Source organism: Arachis stenosperma, chromosome 5, assembly GCF_014773155.1.
Source record: "Arachis stenosperma cultivar V10309 chromosome 5, arast.V10309.gnm1.PFL2, whole genome shotgun sequence".
NCBI lineage: Eukaryota > Viridiplantae > Streptophyta > Magnoliopsida > Fabales > Fabaceae > Arachis > Arachis stenosperma.
In genome coordinates, this window is record NC_080381.1 from 4,736,275 (window position 1) to 4,753,886 (window position 17,612).

Genomic DNA, 17,612 nt, shown 5'->3' on the forward strand with positions numbered 1-17,612 from the left:
GTGCTAGAAATTAACAACTATTAAATTTATACGTAACAAACTTAATTTGGTCTAGTGATTAGTTCATTATATACTTATATAAGTGTTAGAAAGTTTGAATTTTTTGTTGTACATACAACAACAAATTAACTAGCAATAAATCCTTTTAATTTGCGACGAATTAGTTCTTGCAATGGATACCGTGAAAAAAATTAAATATAAATATATAATGTGTTAGATAATCGTTTCTATGAATTTTGAATATTTGAATCCACGACCCTACTTATTAAATTTTGTATGATATCTACTTGTCTCGTGTATTTACTAGAGCTTGAGCCTTGCAATATGCAAATAATTAGTTGAATCATACAAGCCTTTAAGTTAAGAGGAAGTATAGGGAGCTAATGAAATATTTGTACAATGTGTACAATGAGAGTTTAGGGATGTTCGATTCAGTAGGATATCAGATGTTTATTATCCCTGGTAATCGGATGGTTATTCTGGATGTATTGTGTTTGAGAAATTAGTAATATTTTATTCTGGAGGTTTATTTTTAACTCATATTGGACCAAATAAATAGCCCACTGTACACATTGTACAAATACTCTATTGGCCCCTAGCGGGATTCTAAGTTAATGGTGAAAATTCAGGTACTATTAATTTCAATTTCATGTGAAGTTAATAGATGATAGTCATTAAATACTGGATAGATTTGACTAAATTATCATCTAACAACTCTCAACTATCAATTTTACATGAAGTTAACTACATCTAAATTTTCACCATAATTAATATCACTTTGCTTAAAATATTATGAGCAATTTTTAAGAGAAAATATATTTAAAAAAAAAATATATACGTACATGATACGTGTAAAGTGTAAGAGTAAGACATTGTATTAACTTCTATGTTCAAATTATTCTATGAAAGGAGAATTTTGATTACACCAGGTTTCTTTTTCATTTAATAAGAAAAAAAATTAAATGAGCTGATATAATATCATATATACTTTATTTATAAAAATAAAAAAAATAAAGTTGAAAGCACACAAGTATTAAGCATTCTTCCCTTCTAGTTTTCTCTCTAACTCAAGAATAACGTTGGTTTCTCTTGAGAAAGGTGAGGGAAATGAACAAGAGAGAATATAAAGATAAAAGTAGTTAAGTTATAGATGAATGTCATGTCAAGTAGTATCATTCTCTAAGGTTTAGTAAGTTTTCAAAAGCAATAAAGTAATTATATTACTCCTAAGCAAAGTTGCATCATGTAAGTGAAATTTGGAACAACAAACGTATAAATCTTTAAATGCACTTGTAACATATCAATGTCATTCATTTCAGTAATTATATTACAGATGAATCGAGAGTGAATTGAGCAACAGTTTGATACTGAACTGAGAGAAAGCGAATCGGCTTATATATTACAGAAAATTGAGGAAAAATGAAAATGAAAAACAACCAATGGACAAATAAACCCACGTCGGAAAAATTTAAAAAAATAAACAAAAAAGCAGAAAAAACACTATAAAAGCACTTGAAAAAGAAGAATAATAACAAACTTATTTATATGATTTGACTCAATGGTAGAGCTTTCAGCATTTTTACCTGATGAACCACATTATCCAGAAACCTTGCATATGATATAACTGCCAAAACCAACATCTTTGTATAGCAGCAATTCCACAATTGTTTGGCCTCTTGAATTGTTTATCTTTCTAATAATAGTAACAATAACAAATTCTTATGATCCTCTAGCTCATTTGTTCTCCAATTAAATCCAAACCTACAAGGAGAAATGACACTCCTTGGAACAATAAGTAGTAGAAGTGCATCCCTTGCAGCAGTGAGCAATAAGAATGCAAGTGCAAGCTCTTTCTTGTATATCTTATTCATTTTCTTTACAGGTTTTATAGCAACACTTTCTTGGCATTTCTGTATTTTGTTAAGATCAGAAAGTCCACTATCAGAAGCTCCTCTGTGCAGTTGTTGGATACAAAACATAAATTATATAGCATTTTATGATGAATACATATTCTAACTAAAACAAAAGAAAATCGGTATTCATAAGGAACCTAATTAAAAAACATTAAACATGAAGCCAGAGTCTATAAAATACAAAAAAAACAAGGCACTACATTAATCATAAGAGATTATAGGCTTGGCTTAATTAACCGCATCTCAGATGAGCAACTTGGAAGACCAAAGTGCGAGGGCGAAACTAAGCTTTCATGATAGAGTTGAAAGACCCTTGGAGATGCGTGCTGAGTTAAAGGAAGAAGTCTGGGCATGCCATCACTGGAGCTGTTAATATTAGGAAGATCTATGCTGCCATCTTTTAAGTTACATAAAACAAACTTGCCACTCGGAGCAATTGCAAGGAGAACATCTTTCAACATGTATATAGGCTGTAATGCAACGCATGAGGGACTATGAACGAGTAGCGGGTGGTGGGGGATTGTGGTCAATTTAGTCCAAGACTGAGGAACTCCATAGTCCTTCATGAACCAGACAGTCCAATGAGTTTTCTTAGTCTCATAACAAACAGCAAGACAATCCCTCAAGATACCCAATTTGGGTTCCATCCAGAGATTATCATGTGAATCCCTGCTGGGAAGGGAAAACTGACTATAAGTCTCTTTGACCAAGTCAAGGGAAATAACCTTCACAAAACTACTATAGCTGTAAAGAAGCCAATTAAGAGTGCCAGTGCCACTTAAATAAAGCCCTGCAAGACGCTCCAGATATTTCCCGGAATCAAAGTCAAAATAATTATGGGGGAAATCCTGGATTGTTCTCCAGGTAGAATTTGGGCCGAATGTAAACATTCTGGTGGTGACGGGTTCGCCTGATTTCTTTCTCACAACAGCCAAGAGCTTATACTTGTCATTGACATGATCATAACCGAATCCGCAAATGGAGAGGACACCTGCAATTTCAAGCGGCTGAGAAGTGAATCCGGTGCAGGGGTTCCACAGCATGGCACGATGGCTTATTATGAATCCATCCTCGCCGCGCTCTTCATCGTGCAAGCACAGCAATCCATTGCAAGAGCCAATGATGATGCGGTAGCGTCGTCCCTCATAGGAAACTACTTTAGTGGGTTCCTGGGGAGGGTTCTCCATCACAGATCGTACGGAGAACACTCCGATTTTGGGGTATTCGCAGGCTCGGGCAAAATAGGCAATAAGTGGGTGGGTCAAGGCTGGATCCACCGCCATTGAACGTCGAAGGTGGTCCTTGGCAAATTGGGAACTGGAAATTAGGGTTCTCCATGAACTGCAGACGCTGTTCCTTAATCGAAGGAGAGACCTCGCCGGTATCCTCAGCAGGATTTCCGCTATGAGCTCGTCCAGAAGGATAGGTGGTGGTTTTGTCGTGACACAGCGGAGCAGTTCCGGCCACCCCCCGGTGGTTGTGACAACCTTCCCCTTCCTCGGAACAGCATCATCATCATCATCAGGAATCGGACCCCTCCTCATACGTACGAGGAAACTCCACAATACAGCAGGAATAAGAAATCAAAAACAATATAATTACTAAAATTCAAATCTCAGCGGTATTGCCATTTAATTTACAAAATAAAACATACATGGAGATTCTATAAAAGAAGAAAAACAGAGGCCAAGAGTAAAACAGAGGTTTACCTAAAGGAAGATGGCGCCGGCGATGGTGAGAGAAAGCGGATGATCTGCGCTTGTGTTGGAGCTCCAGATCTGTCCGATGTTCAACAAGAGGGTTTCAAATCCTCGGCATCAGGAATTGATTCTTAATCTAATCTGTCGGGGCCCACATCCAGTTCAAATCTAAGTAGTTAACTACTTATCTTAGGTTGTTTTTGTGGTAGATGTTACAATACTCCTTTTGATGGTTGGAGTTTTAAAACTCCATATATTTTTAGCAAAAAAAATATATATACCATTAAAATTTAAAACTCAATTCACTTTGAAAAACTATAAACATATTAATTACAACTTGTAAAATATATTTTTAATAAATGATAATTATAATTACAATAAAAAATTTAATATGCTCTATTAGTATATAAATTATTAAATTAGTTAATAAAATCTAATTAATTAATAATTTTATATTTTATTTATTTTAATTATTTATTTAAAATTATAATTTATTTCATAAATCTTATTTAATATATTATCTTTTTCTGTTCATTAAAAATAATGAGTTTGTCCACAGACAAACTTATTTCTATTTTTGTACAATTCGAATCGTATTCGTATATTTTTATTTTTTATTAATCTAATTTTATTCACATATTTAAATTTTAAAATTATAAAATTTTCTATTTAAAATTTAGATAGATATAATTTAAATTAATAAAAATAAACGTATTCGTATTATTTTTATTATCTTAAACAAAAAATATCTCTAACTATATTTTTTAGGTAAGATTTATTAATCTTTTTAGATATTATATATTTATATATACACTCTAATTTTTTTACAATAAAAGTAATGTGATTAAATTTAATTTACTTAGATGTGGTTAAAAAATAATTGAATAACAATGTACCGTAAAAAATTGATATTATTGAAAGATAAAACTAAAATTTATTTTTATGTATCGTTTTTGTCCCCAATATTTTCGTATTTAAGTCTCTAACGTTTCAAAAGTCTCAATTTTGTCCCACCATCAATTCTGTTAACAAATCTCTAACGCCAGGACAAACTTAAATAGGACGATTTAAATGTTAGGGACAATTTTAGGACTTACCTAAACGTTGAGGATAAAAATGATACTTTACTCTTTATTAAATGATATCAATCCAAATTAGAATTTGATTTTTAAATAAAAGAAAAAAAAGAAAAAATTTTCTGCAACGAAAAAAATATAAATAAAAAAAGGTGAATGATAATTAAAGTGAGATTAGGGTTAGATAAAAATTATATAATTTGTTGTTAGATTGATTGTTTGAACTTGTAAGTCGGTATTAATTTTTATAAGGGCATTTTTATCTTTATAAAATTATCTATAAAAATATTTGATAAATTAAATTTTAAAATTTTATTTTCTAATTTATTTAAACAAATTTAACCCTAAAATAATTTTTATTGTTTAAATTTCTAATTTTTTAATGCATATAAACAACGTCAATACCAAAAAGATATTTTTATCTTTTTATTAATATTTAAATAAATATTTTATAATTTTTAAAAAATATAATTTTATCTTTTTAGATTTAAATATAATTTTTTATTTTTATTTTTTTAAAATTAAATAACTTTAATTTTAAAAAGCTTTTAGTCTTTTAAAATTAATATGAAAATATATGTTTCACTTCAGCTTTTTAAATCTTCTATAATAATGTTATAATAATTTTTTTAAATGTTATAATAGTTTAATATGAGTAATATTAATCCAAAATATAATGGGCTTAAAATAGCCTAAATTGAAATAATAATCTTAGTTCAAACAAATTTTAAATAAAAGGGACAAAAAAAAATATAAGTGTTAACTTTTGTTTAACTCTCTCCAAAGGTTTAAGGAGCATTGAATCACGCGCCTCTCTTTGTTTCTTGAATAAAATAAAAAAAAGACAAGACTCTGAAAACTAAGTTATAAAGAGTAGAAACACAAAATTAACAAAAATTTAATTTTTTTATTTAAAAAAATTTAAGACGAAAAATATAATTATAAAAAATTAACAAAAATAATAAAAAATAAGTTATGTCTTTTGTTAGTATTTTTATATTTTTTATGGTCAGAATAAATACAAAATATTCTAATTCAATATTTTTAGAATTTGGACACAATATTTCTGTTCATATCTCTCCTGTTAAACATAATTTTGTGTCTCTGTATTTCTATCTTAATGTCTTGTCTCTATAAACAAGCACAACCTTATATACTCTTTCTAAATCTAATATATTCAAATTCGATTTAGTTTAAAGTTGTCAGTCTCATTATATATTTAAATATCATTAATTAGTTATTAAAAAATTATAATTAATTAGATTTTTTGTTAATATTTAACTCCTTTATTTATATGAACTAGTGTATGTATCCGTCCACGAAAAAATTCATAAAATATTTATATTTTTAAATATTTTAACAAAAAATACACGAAACAATTACTATCCTAAAAAAATTACAAATCACTATCAAAATTAAAATTGAACTTGAGAATAGTGAATAATCATCATTTTACACTCTTTCGAAGTGAAATAATTATTTGTTGATTTCAATACATAATTTAAAATAAAATAAAATTATTTACACTAGGATTCTATCTTTTCAAAAATTTCTCTATAAATAACTTTGATGGTTGAATTTGCAGATGTTTTTGCCTGATTCATGAGCAAAATTTTTAAACCGCTCTTACTCTTAACTCTTGAAAGTGCCACATATAATTGGTCGAATTTGGATCCTCCAAAATTTGAATTTTTACTTTAGAGGGTAAAGTATGATTTTTCACCCTTAAATAGTTTCTCTTTCATGTTTTCTCTTGGTCTCACCTATGAAATAAATGGTGAGAGATCACACTTTACCCTCTAAAATGAAATTCAAAATTTAGAGGATCTAAATCCTGATTAGTCATGTCTAAAACCTGGTTTGGACAAGTATAATCCAACATGAGATAAAGTTTGTCCTGAAACTTATTAATTACCATGGCAAATAATATTAGTATAGGAACTGTCTTCGTTAAAATCTAACTGAGACGGTTTCATTTGTTGGTGCCATATTCATTATTGAAATCAAAGCAACATGACTTGTTAAAACTTCACATCCTATGATATGATTTCTAAACTTCCTAACTTATAGCCTTTTACCTTTAGAAAAATCACTGAATTTGTCCTCAGTAATATCACCAGAATACTAACATTGAGTATTAATTTATGTGGAGACAAATTCGAACAATTTATGTTATTCAATAATTTAAGACTATAGAGATCTAGTTGACTCTTCATATTCCCTTCATTCATACAAATTAAATTCGAACTAAGATATAATTTTTTTTCCTCTAGGATAATAGCTATTAAATGGTTGTTTACCTCTTCAACAACGTTCAATGTAGGAGCTAGTATAGTTCTAGTTTTGAAAAAATATTTTGAATTTATGTTTTTCAAAATATTTGGATAAGAAAAATGAACCAACTCATAAAATGTTAGGTCCAAAAAAAGGAATAACAATATTTTCTGAAAGACATATCTCATGTAACTTAGCCTAAGAGTTGTGGTTGGGGTGCATTAGAAGACATCAAATTGCGTAGTCATGGCTAGGAGATGTCAGTTTCTGTTTCAACTCATGGCTGGAGGCTCCTAGTGTTGGAGGAGAAAAGAACGTTTAAGATACGATATTTTTAACAACTATCTGGTATATTTGGAAGGTGAGGAATGAAAAAGTCTTTAATGGAAAGAATCTGAATCTAAATGCAATAGAATGAGAAATAAAACATTGCTGTAGAACGTGGGTGAAGGGCCAAAATCATGTGTGCAACAGAGTGAGACACAGATATTACATGAGAGATCTGAACTGGGAGACTTGTATACTGATTCGGAGTCATATTAATGCTTGATTGAGTATTGATTAGTTATGTTATTTGGTCATTTTGTGGATTGTTGTTTTTCTTTGCTTATCTTACATGCTCATATGTTGGTTCGAACTTTATCCCATTGTGGGATCTTACTGGAACTATCAAAAAAAGAAAATCTCAGTTTACCATCTATATTATTACCTATTAGAGATCAATACATGAATTTGCATTAATTAATATGATTGCAATATTTTCTGTTATATGTGTCTTGAACAACAAATATAGTAGCCGATAACTTGGCAAAAAGAGAAGACGGATTATACTAATTTGTTTTAGTTTGCTTTGTCTACCAAGAAAAACTAAGAATAAGTAGCTCAAACACACAAGATTGGTGGCATTTACGTTGGTCTCTCCTAATATTTGTCTAACACGGTTGTATTTTTTTTTTTTGCAAAAATACCCTTAGTCAATTATTATAACATCAGTACTATATCTCTTATTTATTACAAGAATAACCCAATATTAATCATTTACCATCATATCCCTATTTCTTTATTGGGCCAATTAAAATTATATTAATGACTAATTTAACAAAACACAGAAAATCTGAAACCTCTTAGGGTTCATATGGAGCACGCACCTGATAATGGAGGCAGCAATGGTGGTTTCGACAGTGGCACAAGAGAAGTGCGACCACCGGTAAGTCCTCTCTATTGCATGAATATTGTATTTTATCACATAGTTTCTTCTTCCTTCCGCAATAATGGTTCTCTGTTCATTTTTTCATAAATTTAAATCTGTTTATTGTACATAGTTGTCGATATTTTCTGCTTGGACATTGATGTTTCTTTAAACAGAATTATTATCACACAAATTTTAACAATACTATTTATTCCAAACTCAGCTTTCTTTTAGACGTCCAAAGGAGACAGTAATTAGGGCCAAGAATTCGGAAAGTGTTAGTGCTGAGACAATATTAGCTGCAACCAGTGGCACAGTATCTAAGTTGTTCAAATTCATTCCAACACGAGGGTTGAACCAATCTTTCAAAAAATGATGCTTCTAAGAATTAGCGTGAAAGTTGTTGTCTTAGTTATGTTACCACATTTTGTTATGTTGGAGGAAGAATGCGTTAAGTTATTTAGAATGGTTTCGTTTATTTTGTGTTGAAGAAAATAAACTTTCTATTTACTTAATTTGGTTTGTGTTGCTATTGAAGCCAAATATTTGTGTAGTTAACATGTTTGGGTTCTCAGATTTATGTTATCATTTTGATAAATAAACAGACCAATGTCAATGTGTTTTTAAGGTTTGCATTGAAGTAAATATAACTTTTTTTAACATCACGAATTATAGGTCAAATAGGTCCCCTAAGATACTATTATAAGACAAATAGGTCCCCCACATGAAAACGGCGCCATTTGCATTTTCTGTCTAAGTGGGGACGAATTTGTCCTCCCCAAAACGACGTCGTTTTGTCCCTGGTTCTAATACGACGTCGTTTTGTCCAGCGTGGATGGGGACCAAAATGTCCTAAAGGTGACATGTCACAATTAACCTGACACGTCACCATTTTAACCGGATCAAACGGTTTTGGAGACGTATTTGGGAGATATCTGAGAACCTTAGGATCAAAATCTTAGTTAAATTTTATGGGGGACAAAACTGTCTGATGATAAATTTTTTGGGGACCTATTTGGGGTATTATTCTTGTTTAAGCAATAAAGGAATTTGTATGTTGGTTCATATTCTAATCATTAATCATTTATTTAAAAAATTCGTTATTTTAAAATCAGAGTATTGTTAATCTGTGTTTTTTTCTTTACCAAAATTAACCCAACTCAAAGCGAAAGAGCTAATAATGGTCAAAGAGGGCGTGATCAAGAGGAAGAAGCATATTCTCCATTACGTACATCCCAAGCGGAACGCTAACACTTACAACTAGCTACCAGCCTACCACGCACACACTCCTTCCACCGGCAGTTAGAGGGATCCAACAACCTACTCTCCTCCCCTAAACTCCATCACCGCCACCGCCGCCGCCGCCGCACACAGTGAGGAAAAAATAAAAATCAACCATGTTAGACGGAACCGAAGACGAAGAGAAGTTTCTCGCCGCCGGAATCGCTGGCCTTCAGCAGAATTCCTTCTACATGCACCGCGCATTGGTAACTACTCTTTTAAACCCTAACCTCTCTCTCTCTCTCTCTCTCTCTCTCTCTGCCGCATCTTCTTCTTCCTTCTGTTCCACGCTAAATCCAGATTCGCCTCTTCGCAAATTAATCGCAATTCCTTTGGATCCAATTCCGATTCTATCTCAGGACTCCAACAATCTAAGAGATGCTCTTAAGTATTCCGCTCAGATGCTCTCCGAGCTCAGGACTTCCAAGCTTTCTCCTCACAAGTACTACGAACTCTGTCAGTTTTTCGCTCTCAGATCCCCCTTCACTTCTTTTATTTTTTGTTTATTTTCCTAATTGGATCGTGAAATTGGTTATGCTGTTTTTTTATTGTGACCTTTGCTGTTCGTAATTTGCGTATCTATTGTGAATTTTTTTTGGTGGGGTTTTAGACATGCGCGCATTTGATCAGTTGAGGAAGCTGGAGATGTTCTTCGAGGAAGAGACTCGTCGTGGTTGCTCCATTATTGATCTCTATGAGCTCGTCCAGCACGCCGGCAACATTTTGCCTCGACTGTAAGTCACAGTTGTTAGTTCTTGTCTTTGCATTCATCTATTATAAAATGCTTGTGATAGGAATTTGTTCCCGAACGATATCTTCCCTATTATAGTCACCATCGTGAAAATGTCTAGTTAGTTATGTATTTGATGAGCTTCACTTTTTTTTTTCAATTACTAATTTGAGTTGTGTGCAATACGGCTGATACTTAAGTGCTGATTTCTTCTAATTGCTCGTTGTTGGGTTTGATATTTCACAACGGTGAAAATAATTTCTCTTGCTAAGAAAACCAATGGCAAGTAAATTTCTGATTATTGCCTTGACATGTGTTTTACTAGTAAGCTGTCACATCAGTTTTGGATGAGAAGGGTTTTAGGTATTGAAGTTGCAGTGGTTTATGCATTATTTCTTTCATATTAATCTGCTTCTCACATATGATGTTTTAATTGTACAATCATGATCAGGTATCTCCTCTGTACAGTAGGATCCGTGTACATCAAATCAAAGGAAGCTCCTGCCAAGGATGTTCTAAAGGATCTTGTGGAGATGTGTCGTGGTATTCAGCACCCTGTTCGTGGACTCTTTCTCAGAAGTTATCTTTCTCAAGTTAGTAGGGACAAATTGCCAGATATTGGTTCTGAGTATGAAGGGTAAGCATTTTTTTTCCAGCTTTGAAGTTATCGGAACAGAACAGACTAGGTGTTTCATGATATTTGCAATTTAGTTGATCATTCATTGGCTCTCTTTTGGCATGGTCATTTCTTTTGGTTCTATCCAGAACAAGAGTTTAATCTGAATCCAATTTAAACTAGTATCTTACTGGTCCCTGCACTTTTGTGATGTTGATGATGATTTTAACTATTAGTGTGATTAGAGTATTGGGTCCTCCTTTTTGTTTATTTTTATTTGTTTCTCTTTCAAATAGTGTGTGTTTTACTTAGATATGGGGCAGTGGTGTTGTCATTCAGTTTATTTTATGCTGCACTGATTTGAGATTGAACCAGATACGTGAATGTCTACTCTGTTATTTGTAGGGATGCAGATACTGTATCTGATGCTGTAGAGTTTGTACTCCAAAATTTCACAGAAATGAACAAACTTTGGGTGCGGATGCAACATCAGGTTGGTTAAATTGCCTGCAGAGTGTTTCTGCTCTCATGTTTGGACATGCATGTCGTCACAATAGTTGCATGTCATGAGGGCACGATTTCTGGTCACGCAGGTTTAGTAATGCATGTGAATCATTCATACTCTTAGCTGACCCTGAGTTGAGGCTTGCTGTCGGGCTTTCTGGTCTGCAGGGGCCTGCCCGGGAGAAGGAGAAACGGGAGAAAGAAAGGAGTGAGCTGCGCGATCTTGTAATATCTGAAGCCTGTAACTGGTTTAGTTGGCTGCAATGGGATTGTATACATGATCAAATGCTTATAGAAGGTTTTGCTTGCTTCTTTATCCTTATTTGTTAGGTTGGGAAGAATCTCCATGTTCTCAGTCAGATAGAGGGTGTTGATCTTGATATGTACAAAGATATTGTGCTTCCCAGAGTATTAGAGCAGGTCTTATTTGTTGCTTTGTTATTTCTATTTTGTTTGTCAAGGACATTATTCACTTTTTAACCGAATCTTTCTTTTTCCCTTGTGCTTGATTATCTTTGACAGGTTGTAAATTGCAAAGATGAGTTGGCCCAGTTTTACTTGATGGATTGCATAATTCAAGTCTTCCCTGATGAGTATCACTTGCAAACTCTTGATGTATTGTTGGGTGCATGCCCTCAGCTTCAGGTTAGTGAACTTGGTTGAACACGAGGTTTTGTTCAATAAATAGAGTTGCAAAGAAGCTCCAAAAAAGTATCAGCAAGATGATTACCCATAGAATGATTTGACAAAACAGATACAAAATAACATGTGGACCCTCAATTTTTTAAAAACTGCTGCAGATGTTTCTGTAAGTCGATGCTGTTCAACTTATAACTTGAGGAGTAGCTCATTTGGCATCTCCAAAATTTTACTTAATAATGTGATATGCAACAAATGGAAGCCAACCTAGTGATATTCTTAATGCATTTATTTGCAAATTATCTTACAGCCAATAAAGTATTTTGCATCATATTCTATTTTCAGGATTTATGTTTTGCAGGTCTACAGAACTCAAAAACACCAGTTAACTTGTTTTAGTAAATTAGCATCTGCCTTTTCTGAGTGCTAGTTGTTACCTTTTATCTTGAGCACTAACCCCTTTAGGGAACCATTGTACATTACCTGTATTGTTTTAATATGTAGGCATATGAATGAATTTTACATCCAATAGTTTACAGTTGCTCCCCTATCTGGATCGATTGGAAATGTTTAAGCAAATGCTTAACAGTAGCTAATGTATATCTTGTTCAGAACTATGACATTATCCAAAATATATACGACAATTTTATGGTGTAAATCCTGTATGTATCATCACTAAGTTGCTTTTTCATTTTTCTTTCTTAATTATCTTTTCCCATAGCCATCCGTTGATATCAAGACAGTACTGTCTCAATTAATGGAAAGGCTTTCACATTATGCTGCATCAAGTGCAGAGGTGTTGCCAGAATTTTTGCAAGTGGAAGCATTTGCCAAATTAAGCAATGCCATTGGCAGGGTATATTTGGACTTTTTGGTTTAATAAATGTCAGATGTTGGCATCATGCAGTGCCAACACGTGTGGCTCATTGATTGTGAAATACGAGGTCTTCCATTGTTATGCAGGTGATAGAGGCACAGCCTGACATGCCCACTCTTGGAGTTGTAACTTTATATTCATCTCTTCTCACATTTACTCTTCATGTTCACCCGGATCGACTTGATTATGCAGATCAAGTCCTGGTATGTTTCCATTCAAAATGGTTGTGTGCATGCATGTTAACTGCTCTTCTTACAAATTCATTTGATCAAAATTCAGCCATTGTCATTATTTCCTTAATTTGTGTTAATAACTAATATAAATACTTAAAAAAAGAATGAAAGAAACAATATCATTGTTGAATTTTGTCATAAAATAGCATTATTGCATTTAATGGGCAAGAACACTGTTCCTTTCATGACAAGAAAAAAAAAATCCTTAATTCTGTCAAGGTCATGTCCTGATTGTATGTACCTCTTGTTAGGGAGCATGTGTGAGAAAACTCTCTGGCAAAGGGAAAATTGAAGACAGCAAGGCAACAAAGCAGGTTGTTGCTCTATTAAGTGCTCCATTAGAAAAATATAATGATATTATGACTGCCTTGAAGCTTTCAAATTATCCTCGTGTACTGGAATATCTCGATGTTCCAACTATTAGGGTCATGGCAACTGTTATTATTCAAAGCATTATGAAAAATGGAACTCGCATTTCTACTTCAGACAAGGTATAGGTTATTTAATTGTCTTTTTTTTCACTTTCTTTTGTTGTTGTTGTTGTTGTTGTAAGTATCTGATTACAACATTGCTTGGATTCTAGGTTGAAGCATTGTTTGAATTGATAAAGGGGCTTATCAAGGATTCTGATGGGACCTCAAACGACAAGGTCATTTAAGTTCAACAGCTAGTCATCTAGGGATATTTGTTAAAATCCTGGTTATTGTGAAAACACAATCCTTATTTGTTGGATCCTTTCTCAGTTTGGATTTTTTTTAATCCCTCCTTTCCTCCCTTTTAGCTGGACGAAGATGATTTCAAAGAGGAGCAAAATTCTGTTGCCCGCCTAATCCAGATGTTTTATAATGATGATCCCGAAGAGATGCTTAAGGTGAATATACATGCATTAGCATGATGATAATTATGCTCATTTTTTCTGCTTGAAAGTCCTTATATCTTTCTAACTGCAGTTAATAGTTTTGTCTGATTTCACTTCCTTCTTACTGTATTTTTTGTATTCATGCTGCACATGGGTTTTGCCCTTGCAAGTACTCAAATAAGTTTTTTACTTACAAGCTGGATCTGGTGGCGAGTTAGTTTCTCACGTTGAACTTTTCACCTTAATAATAAGTTGATAACTGTTCCTGGGCTCCTGTGAGTGGAAATTGTTATCTGTATTTTACTGTTATTATAGTTTGTTTTAATGGTATTTGAGATGAAATCAGTAAGTGGAAAGTTCAGCTTTTACTTTATGTTGTGTCATAATAGTTATCCACTGAATTGCAGATCATAGAAACTGTGAGGAAGCACATATTGGCTGGAGGACCAAAACGCCTGCCTTTCACTGTTCCACCTCTAGTTTTTTGTTCGTTAAAGGTTTGGCTGATCATATTGATTAGTTGTCTGCTTTTGTTTTACCTTGTTTTCTGCTTAAACCGTGATGAATTGATGATGCTGTAAACAATAGCATAGATTAGATACCAAATCGAAAACACAACGATAACAATAATGCGGTTGTGAACTAGTTGAGGATGGCTGGTGGAAAAACCAATTCACTTGAGCATTTTGGTTGTTTCATTTATAGGTTGGTTGTAACATTTCATTTATTTTATTAGATAATCATTTTGAGGCCCTGAAAATGCTACTAAGGCTTTTTATCTCGCGGTATACACTTCTGTAGATAGTCCATTTGGCATTGGCATTCTATTTGAGAGCTCTGATAAACGGGGCAGCCCTGCCTAGCAAGCTGCAAGTTGTTGTCATCTAACAGAAATTGTGATTTTTGTCTTTCTTTCCATTGCTAGATGATGAGAAATAATGGGAGCTCCATTTCTCATTCTGATTAGGTGGCATACATAACAAGCCATAATATCAATCATGCCAAATTACTATGACAACTATAAATTTTCAGTTCATGCTCTTGATTTTCTTCACGAGAATGGCTGTTTTTGTATTTTGTATTTTTTATTTTTATCCCTTAATTTACAAAGCCAAATACAAGAATTAATGCAGTATATATACTGTATTATATATGCAGTTGGTCCGACAGTTGCAAGGCCAAGAAGAAAATCCTTTTGGAGATGATGCATCAACAACACCAAAGAAAATTTTTCAGCTTTTAAACCAGGTAAATCCACCCCCGCCCCCCCCAAAAGTAAACTGATTGGTGCTAGCCTAGTTGTACAATATGACTGAATATTTATTAATGTCGAGGGTGTGAGATTTGTTGGCGTTTTAGTACATACAGCAACTAATCCTCCTTACAATTGAGTGATGTTTACATCTTATCTATTCTCTACTTCGGCCTTTTGTTGAAGTTCAAATTGTTAAAATATTATGGGTTCATAGTTGGTCAATTGGTTCGCTGATACTTGTTTCTTTTTATCTCAGATTATCGAGACTCTGTCCGGTATACCTGTGCCGGAATTGGCATTGCAGTTGTATTTGCAATGTGCCGAGGTACTGGAATATTCTTGGAGCACATCAAAATGGTATTTTTTAACTATAATACTAATATTATTTTGTTTTACCTTTCCAAAAGGCTGCAAATGACTGTGAGTTGGAACCCGTTGCTTACGAGTTTTTCACCCAAGCTTATATTCTATACGAAGAAGAGATTTCTGTAAGTCCAAACTATCTCCATTCCCTCCCCACATTCCTCTTCTTTCCCTGGTCTTATAGGGTAATTTCAGAAGAGGACCTTTCACATTGATGCATTTTATGGGATACCCATGCTTAGTTATGCTTTTCCATTGTCATACTAGGATTCAAGAGCGCAGATCACGTGTATCCATTTAATAATAGGAACTCTTCAAAGGATGCACGTCTTTGGTGTTGAGAACAGGGATACTTTAACTCACAAGGCCACAGGGGTGATTATTTATACTGATATTTAAATAATGCTCATATATATTCTTCTACTAAATATTAAATTTATTGTGCCTTTTCATTGGATAGTATTCAGCAAAGCTTCTAAAGAAGCCAGATCAGTGCCGAGCTGTGTATGCATGCTCACATCTGTTTTGGGTTGAAGATCATGATAACGTGAAAGATGGAGAGAGGTGTGTTTCTATATGACATCTAGGAGACTTCGAACTCCTGATGAATTATTGTGTTTAAAATTTTTAAGCATTTTTCACAGTGGTGGTTTATTTGAACTCAATTAGTTTTAGGTGAATTTCAGTGTTTTACATCCTAAGTTAGCTTTTAAGATTGATTTTAACCAAAATATGTGGCAAAGGCATGCAATACTTGGCCTTGGGGAATGGTCGAAGAGAAATATGGGAATTAGTATAAATTTATCTTTTGTGTTCCTTAATTGTTTTTGTTATGTTCATACTTATTTTTGGACCAGAGTCTTGTTATGCCTCAAGCGGGCTTTAAGAATTGCAAATGCTGCACAACAAATGGCCAATGCAGCACGAGGTAGCACTGGATCAGTTATGCTCTTCATTGAGATATTGAACAAGTAAGATTGCTTCTGTAACCTTACTTCGCGTCACTTTCTTGTTCCTGGAATATTGATGTGCTGTGTGTTTACAAGGTATCTATACTTCTTTGAGAAGGGGAACCCACAAATCACCGTTGCTTCAATCCAGAGCCTAATTGAGTTGATCATGAACGAAATGCAAAGTGACTCTACGACATCAGATCCAGCTGCTGAGGCTTTCTTAGCTAGTACTATGAGATATGTACAATTCCAGAAACAGAAGGGTGGTGCAGTTGGCGAGAAGTATGAACCCATCAAGTATGAACCCATAAAGGCTTGACGTGCAGGTTTGATCCTGTTAGATTTGGAACTATTTGATCTTGGGATGTCTAGTGATTGATTTCATTTATCTTTCGATTTCAACTGTTGGCCCACAAGTTTTGGTGTTCCTGATATTTTCTGACAGCAAAAACACTCGGCCATTTAGTTAGGATCAAGATGCACTATGTAACTCATGAGAGAATGAGCCATTATTGAACTTATGCTTGATCCTTTTTCAGGCCTTACATCAATTAAGAGAATTAGTTCGTAGTACAGTCGCTAGATTATTCCAGTTGTGCAAAAGGTTTACACGAAGTCGTGGTTGTCTAGTTTAGTTTACAGATTCAGAATTACTGTCCATATTTATGTCATTTGCGCTATGCACTACGGAATTGTGGATACCGTACCATTCTATTTTTCTTCGGTGGACTCGATACCATACGGTTGTTAGTGTTTGCTTCTTTGCCTAGTTTGTATTGGAATGGGCTAATAAAGTTTAGTCGAATGTAATTTTCTTTTTCTTTTTCCTTTCTTTTTTCATTTTTTTTAACTATTATTATTATTTGTCTAGTTGTCTTACCAGTGGTGGGAATAGAATGGTGGAAGTATTTGGGTCATTGGGTGAATGTCAAACTTACCTTATCTCTCTTGTCAGTTCTCCTAACTAAACTAGTATTTATGCTCGGAATAATATTACGGAAATGCATTCTTTTAAAAATAAAATGAGCTAGTTTTTTAATTTTTTATTATGAAATAAAAAATTATTATCTAACGATGTTGTAATAAATACTAAAGATTTTATCAAATTATACGTAGAGGGAGGAGATTCAATGTTGTCAATAACGTCATT

General features: G+C 33.4%; 2 protein-coding genes across 3 annotated transcripts; one reads left to right on the forward strand and one right to left on the reverse strand.

Annotated features, from left to right (window-relative positions):
• Positions 1–1,961: 1,961 nt before the first annotated feature.
• LOC130981736 (F-box/kelch-repeat protein At3g23880-like) lies at positions 1,962–3,832 on the reverse strand. The gene is made up of 2 exons (XM_057905395.1): positions 3,623–3,832; positions 1,962–3,470 (listed from the first exon to the last, which is right to left on the reverse strand). Exon 2 carries the CDS (start codon positions 3,455–3,457, stop codon positions 2,129–2,131), a length of 1,329 nt encoding a protein of 442 aa, XP_057761378.1. The 5' UTR covers positions 3,458–3,470; positions 3,623–3,832; the 3' UTR covers positions 1,962–2,128.
• A 5,485-nt stretch (positions 3,833–9,317) lies between these two features.
• Positions 9,318–17,201, forward strand: LOC130980210 (vacuolar protein sorting-associated protein 35A-like). 2 transcript variants are annotated; one of them, XM_057903865.1, is made up of 21 exons: positions 9,318–9,639; positions 9,793–9,889; positions 10,044–10,167; positions 10,615–10,800; positions 11,185–11,272; positions 11,452–11,508; positions 11,614–11,703; positions 11,806–11,928; positions 12,644–12,778; positions 12,886–13,002; positions 13,284–13,523; positions 13,616–13,681; positions 13,814–13,903; positions 14,299–14,388; positions 15,050–15,139; positions 15,403–15,471; positions 15,554–15,634; positions 15,777–15,884; positions 15,970–16,073; positions 16,367–16,480; positions 16,556–17,201. In XM_057903865.1, the coding sequence occupies exons 1-21, from the start codon at positions 9,550–9,552 to the stop codon at positions 16,779–16,781; spliced, it is 2,385 nt and encodes a 794-aa protein (XP_057759848.1). In that variant the 5' UTR covers positions 9,318–9,549; the 3' UTR covers positions 16,782–17,201. The 2 variants fall into 2 exon arrangements, with proteins under 2 accessions (XP_057759848.1, XP_057759849.1); XM_057903866.1 differs by lacking the exons at positions 9,318–9,639; positions 9,793–9,889; positions 10,044–10,167; positions 10,615–10,800 and having other exon boundaries at positions 11,189–11,272; positions 11,373–11,508.
• The last annotated feature ends 411 nt before the right edge of the window (positions 17,202–17,612 follow it).